We start from the raw sequence: 12049 nt of genomic DNA, 5'->3' as shown, positions 1-12049 counted from the left end.
TGTGGCAGGGACAACAGAGACAATTCCCCTGTTTGTTCTTATCGGTAGGTCATCCTGACCGCACGACACTCACCATGCTGCCTTCCCCAAGAGTGCTTAAAATAACTCCATTTAAAGGCAGCCACAGCCTGAGATCGGCTCTGAAGCTCAGCCCCCGCCAGCTGCTCTTCCCTCTCGCTCTGAAGCATTTCCCTGCAACCTCCATCAGGTCCCTTCCGAGTGGGAGGGATGACAGAAGGCACCTTTGTGCTGATTTAAGCATTAACTAAATATAGACAACAGGGGAACGCTGGCAAGCTACAGCTGAACCTATCTGTAGTGAGGAAAATACAGTCACAGAATGGAATATCTCCAGAGATATCTTGGAAATGTGATTATAATCTGGTTTATGCTTTTGTTGGAGCCGTTCGACATGGAAAATCGCGGGAGGTCTGAGCTCCAGGAAGCCTGCAGAGGTCGATGGTCACACAGGAATGGGATCAGAAGGAGAGGTGAGGGGAGCAGCATCCTGGCACAAACTGGGGGAGAAGAAAAATAATTTTCAAAGTCCTCCAACGCCGGAATGGAGCATTCACAAGTAAAAGAATTTTTGATAAAAACATCCCTCAGCGGCGTGTTGTGTCATTAAAGACGAGCGCTCGTCTCGCGGGTCAGGGCCGGTCGGTCACTCCGAGCATCCCCCGCAGCGAAGGCAGATCCGGAGGGGTCCCGGGGAGCGGCGGAGCCAGCGCGGCCGGTGCCCGACTCGCCGCTCCCGCCTCCGGCCTTGGAGAGACCCTGCCCGTGGGACCCCGCCCGCCGAGGCTGTCGGTGCCCCCTGCAGGACCGGCACCGGAACCGGGACCGGCACCGGCACCGGCACCGGGACCGGGGCCGGCACCCGGGCCCCGCGGGCACCGAGACCTCCCCCGCCCGGCAGCCGGAGGGAGCGCACCCGGGGCGGGGGGGCGATTGTCGGGGCCAGGGGCGGAACCAGGGGCCATGGGGCGGTGCGGAGGGAGGGGTCTGTAGGGCGGTGTCTGTAGGGAGGGGTCTGTAGGGAGGGGTCTGTAGGGCGGGGTCTGTAGGGCGGGGTCTGTAGGGCGGGGTCTGTAGGGCGGGGTCTGTAAGGCGGGGTCTGTGGGGCGGGGTCTGTAGGGCGGGGTCTGTAAGGCGGGGTCTGTGGGGCGGGGTCTGTAGGGAGGGGTCTGTAGGGCGGGGTCTGTAGGGCGGGGTCTGTGGGGCGGGGTCTGTAAGGCGGGGTCTGTAGGGCGGTGTCTGTAGGGCGGGGTCTGTAGGGCGGGGTCTGTAAGGCGGGGTCTGTAGGGCGGGGTCTGTAAGGTGGGGTCTGTAGGGCGGGGTCTGTAAGGCGGGGTCTGTAGGGCGGGGTCTGTAGGGCGGGGTCTGTAAGGTGGGGTCTGTAGGGCGGGGTCAGGGACGCGGGGTCGGGGACGCGGCAGGAAGCGGGGTGTTCCAGGTGTATCTTTGAGCAGCACTTTGAGTTCCTGGCCTGTCCAGCAGACACATCTCCCCACAGGTGGAGTTATTACCTGACAAGTAATAGCTCATTTGGTTTTTTTTCAGATAAAATCTGCAGCCTCGAGGCCTGGAGATAAAGCCTCAGCTCAGACCACCCACAACGCCCTCAAGGAGTTACTTAAGCAAACCACAAACATCTCTCATGACCCCCTCCTGGCAGAGCTAATCCACAGCCACCATTTCAACTGCATTTAATCGAAACTTTCAAGACTCCAGCCTCAGCAGAAGCACCTCCTGCCCTATATTCAGCTCTAATCCCTCTAATGAACTGTGTGGTCAGGAATTTTCTCTTTCTTGGCCAGCCAGCATAAAAGGTATTGTTCAAGAGCAAAAGCTAAAAGGATAGACTTGTCCCAGTTTACTCCACCCATGATGAGTGGTCCCATTAGCCAGCCCACGGTGTGCTCTGATTCCAGTTACCACCCCCAAAGTTTGGTCACAGACAACTCCATGTTCTCCACACAAGTCCTGTGGCCTTGCCCGCTGCTCACACCAAGGGAACACCCCAACAATGCCCTCGGCAATGCTTCCTCTCTCTCTCTCAGAAGGGTCACGGGAGCACGTGAACATTATTTTTTTTTAAAACAGCAGCTCAATGTCACAGCCATGACTCAAACAAAATTCAAGCCCACTCCCTACTCAACAGCTTTGAGAGAGCACAAATGAGGTCATGAATCCAGGAAACAGGTGCAAAAACACAGATTTTGGAAAGATGAAAGCTGATCTCCACATCAGGCCCTGCCTGAGCCTAGGGGCTACCAGGATTTTTACTTTTTCCTCCCTTAAAAAACACCTATTTAAGCAGAGCTTTATCATTTCTAGCTGTAAACTTACAACAGTGTAAGATCATGTGGGGGATCATGGCCTCAGTATAAAAATGTTTATACTATCAGAGCTCACTTGCAGACACAAAGCAATTTCATGTGGCATTAAAAGTTTTGCAAAATGCCACTCTTAATAATTAAAAAATTACACCCTGATCTGATGTGAGCACAGTGGAAGCTCAGACCTCTGCTCCCATTTATCTGGTTTTCACATGAGCTCCCAGCTCCCAGCCCAGTGTTCACATGGGGATGGAACCTGCTCATACACGGGGCAGCAGCAGACACAAAAATGTTATTTTTTATAAAAGCCTTAATATGGGCAGTGTAAGGAAAAGTGCAAGGGAAGTGCAATCGGAGCAGCTAAGGAGAGGTAATTCCAGCTCCTGAGTCACCACAACAAAAGTACAGGTGCACTGATCATCCCCATTGGAGAAAACAGAGCCACCTGCACCTCTGCCAGCCTGAACCCCAGTCCCTGAGGCTGTGGGCATCCCATCATGTTCTGAGCAGCATCTCTGGCACGGGAGCTCCCCACCACGTCCTGTCAGGACGCAGCTGATCATGTCTCAAACTAAAGCAGCCCAACAAAGCACCTGCATCTCTCCTGCCCCTGCTGCGGCACATCACCTGCCTCACACCAGGCACTGCTACAGCAACGGGGCCATGCTCTGGGATTCCCTCCCTCAGGCAAACAGGAGTAAAAGAGAAGGAATGGGTATCACAGAAACAAGGCCTTAAGCTCCCTGTGAAAAGAAATAATTTCCACACTGCTTCAGTTTGACACTACACCTTGTATTTGGGATAGGGAATTAGCCATTTTCCCCCAAGCCCCCTAGTCCAGTTCTTTGTGGCCACACAGAATTAACCTCATTTACTATTAGGGAATGGACTGAGCAGGAAGCTGGACTCCTGCATGTGGTGCATGTCCTGATAAATGTAAGACCTAAAATTAGAGCCAGTCTATGTTCGTCACTCAAAAGCTAGGGTTGATGTGGCATTCAGAATGAGAAACTGCAAAACAGCTAAATCAGGATGTGTAATTATTGTAGAAAGCTCAATCTTAACTCAGTGTTCTACTCCATCAGCCTTACATTAATGGCCTCTCTTCATGTAATTATGGACCATTAATTACACCAAACCATATTTGCATATTTTTACAATCGCACTGTTCCTCTAGTTCACACACCATCCTGTAGAATTAGGACTGCTGTAAAATTAATTTCTGTGGGTTTCCTTCCAGAGTCATAAGGACTTCCATGCAGCTCGCACCTCCTGGTGCCTGATTAACTCAGGTTGGAACCACTGGAATGACTCACCAGGAAAATAAACCCACTTGCGCTCAACACAGCAAGAGCAAAACTGACAAGCAGGTGATAAGTGTAAAAGTCATTATAAAAACAAAGTCTCCAAACCAGAAAACTGACTATTTTAGGTTCACTGCAGACCAATGATTTTGTGTGAAGGCTCTTCTGCACGTGGACTGAGGTTTACTCTGTGCCAGGACTGTGAGCAGCCCCAGCCAGCTGGTCCCTTCACCGCTCCATCCCACTGGTGCCAGGGGCCAGGAGCTGTGAGGCACATTTTGAACAGCTCCCAAGCAGACCGTGTTGTTAATGGCCTGTCCTACTTATCCCACTGAAACTGGATCCCACTTTCTGTGGTTACCCATGGAGGAATCTGCTGTCTGGAGTGTATGAGGAAATGATTACTATTTTTCACATGCATCACTCAAAAATATTTCAAAAGCCAAAAGCTAAGCCTAGAGGTGCCCCTAAGGTAAAGAGCTTAGTTTTGAGGTGCCTCTGGCTGAGCTTTCATCTTAAAGACCCCTACAAAGCCAACTGTCTAGCTTAAGGGCACCTTTGAGCTAAGCTTTAGTACCAGCTCTAACATAAGCGACTGAACATCCTGGCCTTCATGTCACCTCCAGTGGAACCTCCTAAAATGCTGGTTCAGAGCCTAGACACGAACTAGAGATGTGGAAAACCAGAAAATTGTAAAAGGATTCAGAGAAAACAAGGCAGAGTTACCTCAGGGCTGCTGAAACACGGGCCTCATACCACTCTTCGGAGTGTTTGTGAGCCAGGGTACTGTTATACAAATACTCTGGAAATTATCATAACTTCCAAACAGGAAAAGTCACAGGAATTACTCAAAAGGTGAAGGAGGAGTTGCCTCCTTATCAAGCAGCAGGGATCTCAGAATTCACCTCTTGACATTCAGTGTGTAATCTGGAACCTCATGTGATTTCTGAAGATCTAATGTAAATTCTGGTTCTGTTTCAGCTGCTGCAGGGCAGACCTGCGCTGCTGGAGGGAGGGGAGCTCCCCAGGGCCAGTGGGCACGGAGCCAGCAGGCACCACTCGGGACAGCTCCGGAGGCTGTGCGCGCTCTCGGGGGTGCTGGAGGTCGAGGACAAGGACTTTGTGTCCCCACGGGCAGGGAGGAGCGAGACTGCACGGCGGGCAGTGCTCAGACCCTGGCTGCAGACAGTCCCTGCGCTGTGTGCCGGCAGCTGCAGCCCAGGCAGAGACTCAGCGCGGTGCCAGCCCTTCTTGAGGCCTTGAAAGAAACGTTCGTTGCCAAATACATAATATTTACCCCGCTGGGTTTTTAAAAGCTATTTATTAAACTGCCTTTTCAGGCAGGAGGCAGCTCTTACCTGGGTTCTCTTTTTGGTTTTGCTAATGAGTTAGGGTGGAACAGGGTCTTGTAAACTCTCAGACCTCAGTTTTACCCAGAGTTTATCATATGCGTCTAATAATGGAATAAGAAGAGAGTGCTGTTCAAGCTTCATTCTCTCTTTATTTTTTGCTATGGAGAAGAATGCATAGCACACCAGTGTGGCATTTTTTTTCTTTAAGTCCTTTTTTTTTTTTCCCTTTAGTCCTGTCATATGACCTCCCTTAAAATAGCACATAGGTGTGCTTCTCCACTGAATTACTTGTTCCCGTAAAATAATCCACAAGTGACTCGTTCAGGATATCTTAAGGAACTGTACCTTTGGACAAAGTCAACATGAAAACGAAATCTTCAGGAAAATTCTCAAAGAAAGAACTTCAGAGTCAGATATCTATTTGGAAAATTTGATCTGCTTAGAAATTCAGAGAAACTTTAAAACAAAAGAGTCTATACTGTCTGCTTGGATTGAACTACAGCAACCCGAGTAGCTGTAATAGTTTTAGCCTGGAGTGTCATCATCTGCTGCCAAGTGCTCCTTGCTTGCCCCTCCCACTCCACATCCTCAGCTACCGAACATCCCTCCAGCGTTCGCCTGGATTTTTCCTCTTGGGTCGGGCTGGAAATTCAGTCGTGTACACAGACTAATGGGTCTGCAGAAAACTGGGTGACAGGGTGATGGTTTTCCTCATTAACTGATTTTGTTTAGGGCAAATGAGGAAACCCGCTGTGATTCCACACGGGGAGCAGCAGTGCTGGGAATGTAAATCCTGTTTGGCGCCTGCGGATGACCCGCAGAGCCGTCCCGCAGCTCTCACACCGCGTCACACGAGGATGAACCCGCAAGAATGGGCTCTCCGCTGAGAGAGTCCCACGGAAGTCTCGGCAAACACAGTCCCGCTACTTTGCATTCCTACCCTGGAAATGCAAAGCTGAAGCTGCTGAGAACATTTCCTTTTTCCCAGATTGCTGCAGAGCTCTTTCTCCAAGACCTGGAAACGCGCTCTGCTGACGGCGGGAGAGGGGTCGGGTGACCGGAGCTGGGCAGAGCACGGCAGCAGGATCGTTCCATTTCCTCGGGAATATCCGGAGCTTTTAAGGCCACATCTACAATCTCGGCGCCCCTGGAGCCGCTCAGCAGCACGGCCGCAGCCCCCCCGCCCCCCGCGCCCCGCGTACCTTGCCCGTGGCAGCTGGCGGAGCGGAGAGCGCCGTGCGGCCGGAGCAGGTACGGCAGGTACCGCCACAGGCATTTCATCTTCCGCGCCGGACCGAGCCAGGACCCCGGCCGGTTCCGGCGGGGAGAGCCCGGCGGGGAGGGCCGGTCCCCGCACTGCCGCCGGAGCGGAGCGGAGCGGAGCGCCCCGGTTCGCCCGGCCCGGCCCGGCCCCGCAGCATCGCTCGCTGCCGGGAGCGCTGACAGAGCCCGTCCCGCCCGCCAACACACCCCCGGCCCGGCCCGGCCCCGCAGGGATCCGCACAGCCCCGGCTCGCCCGGCCCCGCAGGGGTGCGCACAGCACCGGGCCGGTCCCGCAGGGATGCGCACAGCACCGGGCCGGTCCCGCAGGGATGCGCACAGCAGCGGGCCGCAGCAGCCCCCCCGGCCGCCCGGCGGGGAGCGCACCCCGGCACCAGCAGCGCTGGAGGGACGGACGCGTGTCCCTACACTGCCGCACGCCCGGAGCCAGCCCCGCACCAGCCTCCAGGAGAATTCACCTCTTAAATTCGCCTTAATCTGTTTTCTACAGTCGACTCCTAATAATCAATATATCAGAATAAGGCAAGATCTCTAAAACCTGTTTTCTTTTGGCAGTGCTGAAATGTAGTTCAAAGCACTGCGATATGACAATGGCAGTCAGCAACGTCATGTACTTCACATTTAACACTGAAATCAGTGTTTGAGCAGCTGAAAGATGTCTCAGGCCTCCCATCTATGCACAAGGGAGCTCATTCATCCCTACAGTGGCTTTAGTTAAAGGATCCATTACACCCCTGGTTTCATTCGGACAAGTACCACGGACTGTGACACCATTTTCCAAGTTAAAGAAAGCAACGAATAAGGAAAGAGCGAAATGAGGTGGTTTATGTAGATCTGTTTGTGGGGCTTCTGTGTGCATAAGAGCACACAATTATCACAAAATGAATGCAGAATTACTATTGGCAACGTTTGAATTATCATTTGAAAGCCAGAATGACAGTCCATTCTGCTGAAGGAGATAGGCTCTACTGCATTCAAAGATGCAGAGCATTGTAGTGATAGTAACATCTCGCCTGACTGTACACAACTGTGTGCTTTCTGATCAGTAAAAAAAATCACATTGTGCATGTTCAGGATGCTTGGATGTTACCGAGAGTTCTGAAGGTCAAAAATGTGCTGCAAAGACTAGCATAATAGTAACAAGTTATGGAAAAACTTCTGATGAAGGTGAGGCATCTGTAATACCACATTTATTACTTAATTTATGAGGATGTACACAAGTTAGTACCTATTCACATGTGCATTCACATAGCAATGCAAGGCAGCATTGAAAGAACCAAAGCCCATCCCACATGTAACACTCGTGTGAGCTTCCTCCTCGGTCATGGTCACGCTGTTTGTGTCTGTTCAGGTTGAATGCACCAATGGTATCACCTTTTTATTATTAGCTTTACTGAATACTGTTTTTAAGTGTTATTCATCAGCCTACACTGTTCTGTGAGCCCAGATTACCCCAAGAAAAAGTCAAAGGAGTCCTTTCCTGCCATCATACCTCTGGATTCATCCACTAAGTCTCCAGTGGTAAAAAAAAATAAAAAAGCTTATAGCCCTCAGCTGATAAATGGTTACATTAAGAAAAGAATAGAGAGCAAGAGGCAACTTAACATTTCACTAATCCTAAAGCAGCAAACAAGTACTCCTGACTAGTTACAATGATCTGCAGATTTTACAATAAAAGCTGAGAACACTTTTAAATAATTTTGAAAAAAAACCCAACCAAACAAAAAAACCCCAAACAGACAAAAAAACAACAAAATCCCTCAGTAAAAAAATATTTTGGCTTTAATCACTATAGTGGTGTTTTTCTCTACAGATTTAAGAAATTGTTAGATCTCCTTCTGAGTGTTGTGTACCACTGTAGTCTCTAGAGACTACAGACTGAAACCCCCTTCTGAAAAGCAGCGTAACAACAGTCGCTGAAGCAGGACAGGTGACAGCACTCCAGGCACTGCATTCCCACCAGGAGAAGTCAGAGCTCTGCTCTCAGAGGCCTGAGCCAACTCAGTCCTCTTAGTCTCACAAGTGACACTAAGTGCTTTTAAAGAAGTCATCACACTTCATGGACCACAACAAAATAGAAGAAGTGTGTCCAATAGCCCATCTCAGTTCCAGAATTGGTTCTGGTAAAGGTTATAGTTGGAGAAGCTGTCTCATCATTTCCTGAAAAACTCTGTAAATAACAGCTGAAAACCAAAAAAAAAATCTATTTCAAAGGCTATTGATATGATTTAGCTATAATGCCTTCAGATGAATTCTTGCATCAGCAGTTAATTTAAGAGACCCATATCTTTCAGATGCACGAGTACATAAGGAGGGCAGAAACCAAGAAGAGTAGCTTAGCTCTGTACAAGCAGCTCCCAACAGCAGGCGAACGACCTCCCTGCACAGCAGCTAGGAAAGATGTATGTGACAAGTTATTTTTGGTCACAGCAACGAAAGGAAAAACGAACTTACATTCTGTCACCCCAGTATCTATAGTTCCTTTTACTTGACTGAAGCACCACAGCACATCCTGTATGAGGCTTCCAAATCCTGCCAAGAAAAGACATTCAGGAAGAAGACACAATCATCACATTGGTCCATAGCTTGTCCTTTTTTAAATAAACATACATGCACAGGCATGCACATACAAGGTGCAGTCTCTGAATGAAGATAAATATCTGCTCACCTGGTGTCATAGTTCCGTGCAATGCTCAGAGCTAGCTCTGAAAGCCCAGAGCATGGTGCCTGTGTTATGAATCACCCTTCTGTTCTCCCCACGCCATGGAGGGCTGTTGGGAAGCGGAGCTGTCGGAGTCAGTCCCCTCCGCATCACTGGCAGCAGCACAGAAGTCAGGAGGCCCTGTAGTCACGGTCTTTGTCACAGCCTCCCTCCATCAGAATACTAATGCTCCCAGTCATTTCCAGCACAGTAAAGAGGGAGTGGAATGAGAAAAAAGAACTACTCCTGCCACCACAAGAATCTTTTTTCACATTTACGGTCAGTGTAGTTGTGAGCTGTTTGGCAATGAACCCAAGCAGCATGGAGCTGCTTTATAATACATTATAACACCTTCCTCAAAATCTGCCTGCAATCACAAGTGCCTTATAGCTGCTTCAAAAGATTACTACAGACATTTCTGTTGAAAAGCTTATTATTAAGCTGTAGTGCTTTCAACTGTGTTTGCTGCTGCAGCAATACTCTGTGTTAAGACTCTCTGAGGGAAATTAGGATATCATCTACCAATGCTCCTTGTTTTCTTGACAGCTCAGCAGAATTTCCCTTTCTGTAGCACGGTTTTCACTGTTCCGCAAAAAATCCCTCCCTCAAAGGACAATTTGCTTCCTTTCATCCTAGAACACATTTCATCTCGAATAATTTCCAGGCATGCAGAAAACAGGAAAATGGAGCCAGGAGGAACAGTAAATTTCATCTCACCTGTTTTACATGCAGGTGAAATATGTAACAGAAAATGTCAGTATTTCACAGTGGGCAGGTGTGATACTGGGCTCAGTCTGGGGTCATATGGAAATACGGAGAGCCTCCTCTGAATGAATGTTATAGAGACCAGGACAAAGACTCTGCATTGCCAGAGGAGTCACTTACCAGGAGCAGTTCTGGAGCAGGATATGAAGCTGCAGTTCATGCCAACATTAACATACAAAAGCTTTTATCCAGTAGTCTCTCTGTAGAGCATGTTTTCCCTCTGGAGTCACTTTAGATTCTGAAGTCCTGTCCTGCCTTAAATTCTAGTGACCCCTAGCTGAGGAATCCCAGTGCTTCACGTCCTGCAGCCAGGAAAAGATATTCCTCGGTGTGTTCTCTGAACTGGAGCACAGACTCCACAGAAATCTTGCTGGGATCGGTGTGTTTAAAAATGCAGGTTCTGGGACACTGTGGTCTGCATGATGAAAAGGATGTCCAAGGTATTTTCAGAAGCAGCTACCTCACAGCATATACCGGAGTGGGTGCAGGGGCCATCACCTGTGCTGCATCGGGGGCTGGGGAAACTGGGAATGGGATAAGGCACCAGGAAAGATTTGCCCATCCAGAAAACACTTGATCCCTGATCATGGGAGAGAGCCCCTGCTACAGGAGGGGAGCCCTGGGTGGTCCACGCCTCTGCGCAGCCTGCAGTGAGTTTTAAGCTCCATTAAGTATGTGTGTCAATACCTACACTTTGGGACTGGCAGCCACCTGCAAAGCATACAAGACCATTCTCATTCAGTAGGAGCTGAGGGCAGTGTGTGAAGGTGAGCTCACTTTAATCACAGGAGATGCCAGCAATGGGTATTGAAATCTAACACATCACAAGCTTACCATAATGTTAAAGTTTGCTGGAAGATTACAGCTGAGTTATGGCTGCTCAGTATAATTTCACTTCATTAAAAACTTATGGTTCCAGAAAATACATAGAATAAATACAGCAAAACTTCTCTGGTTTTGTAAGCCATTGATAAAAATTAGTTCAATAGTTGAACCAAAAGTGTTCCGCTTCAGTTAGCTGAAAAGTTAAAATTGTAAAAGTGAATAAAACTGTGAAAAATTAGTTTTGAATTCAGTGGCAGTTATTATAGGGGTTTGCCCCCTCTGACCTTTACAGACCCCGGGGGTTTGCCTGGCTTGTCCAGGCTGGGGCAGAGGTGGGATTTCTGTGCTGGAGGAGTGCATGGGTTGGTGGCAGGAGCTCTCGGAGGAGAGGGATAAGCCGTGCCTCCTCTCCATTAGAAGGCACCAGAGATCCACCACAGCGCTCCCATTTCTCAAGCCAGGAAAGCTGGCGGTGGCTGTTGTGCATGACGGGCGACTTAGAGAGCCCACTTCACTTCCATTGAGCTGCTGCTTCTTGTACGAGTGCAAAAATTCCCCGGCTTGGGACGTCTCTGAGCTGACACATAGAAAAGCTCCATTTCTTGAGAAAACTGGGGGAAATGTTTTACTGGTTTTGTTCTTTTTTTTTCTCTAAGAGTGCCCTCTTTTATTGCTCTGGGACACGAGGCTCTCTGTTTCCCATGGAAAATGAATCCCCCTGCTGCCCCAAGCAGAATGGTGTTTTCCCATTGCCCAGTGGGGAACAGAGTCGGCTGTTTCGCAGGAGCTGTTGCAGAAGAGCTGCCTTCTGCCCTCTCATTTGCTGTTTCTTTGGCCTACTCAATAATTAGGCTTTAATATTTAGTTTCTGCCAACATACAGAGATCCTGAAGCTCTCCAGATGAGCCACCCTGCAGAGAACTGGACTACTACTTTTGTAATATTTCCACTACTGATTCTGCTAATTTTACTGAGTTTGTCCTGGATTATAGCTTTTGTTGGAAACAAAATCTGAAGAATAATGTTTAGAAAAGAATTCTAATTAAGGTAAAAATTTTCAAGCTTTATGTAAATCACTCATGTGAAAAGTCAAATAGAAAGGATTCTCAATCCAGCAAATTTTAGTCTGTTCAGAAAAAGCTGCTTCAGACATACAGAAGACCACAGGTGGATCCTCTGAAAGGTAGAGTTTGGTATTGGGCTGGGAAGAAAATCTCAGGCATCTCCTGATACTGGAGCTGTAGATAAATCACTGACAATTCCCTGAAGCATGAACACCTTATGTGTTCCACCACATATGTTTTACTTTAAACCAGTTTGTTGCTTTATTTCTACGTGGCAACTGCTGGATCCCCATCCTTGCTGTAGGGCTGTGCAGGTCATCTCCCAGGACAGGAGCTGGTGTCCCCACATAGAGCTTACCTGCCCCCAGAGCTCTTGTAGCTGTCCTCACCTCAGAGCTGGGTGCTGAGGACAGA

General features: G+C 49.0%; 1 protein-coding gene across 1 annotated transcript in view; it reads right to left on the bottom strand.

The window, feature by feature from the left end:
• The window catches only part of PPP2R2B (protein phosphatase 2 regulatory subunit Bbeta), a 65430-nt gene extending 56360 nt beyond the window's left edge, over positions 1–9070 (bottom strand). The window contains exons 1-2 of the mRNA XM_088063559.1: positions 8949–9070; positions 8735–8812 (exon numbers count right to left, since the gene is read on the bottom strand). Coding sequence (XP_087919685.1) covers positions 8735–8812; positions 8949–8958 — 88 coding nt within the window. The 5' untranslated portion in view covers positions 8959–9070. The remainder of the gene's footprint in view (positions 1–8734; positions 8813–8948) is intronic.
• Positions 9071–12049: the final 2979 nt, after the last annotated feature.

The sequence above is a fragment of the Pseudopodoces humilis genome, chromosome 17 (assembly GCF_049639895.1).
Source record: "Pseudopodoces humilis isolate 2021_Gansu_Grassland_sample_001 chromosome 17, ASM4963989v1, whole genome shotgun sequence".
In the NCBI taxonomy this organism is placed as follows: Eukaryota; Metazoa; Chordata; class Aves; order Passeriformes; family Paridae; genus Pseudopodoces; species Pseudopodoces humilis.
Note: the sequence above shows the minus strand (reverse complement) of the source record. Positions and strands in the feature narration are given on the sequence as shown.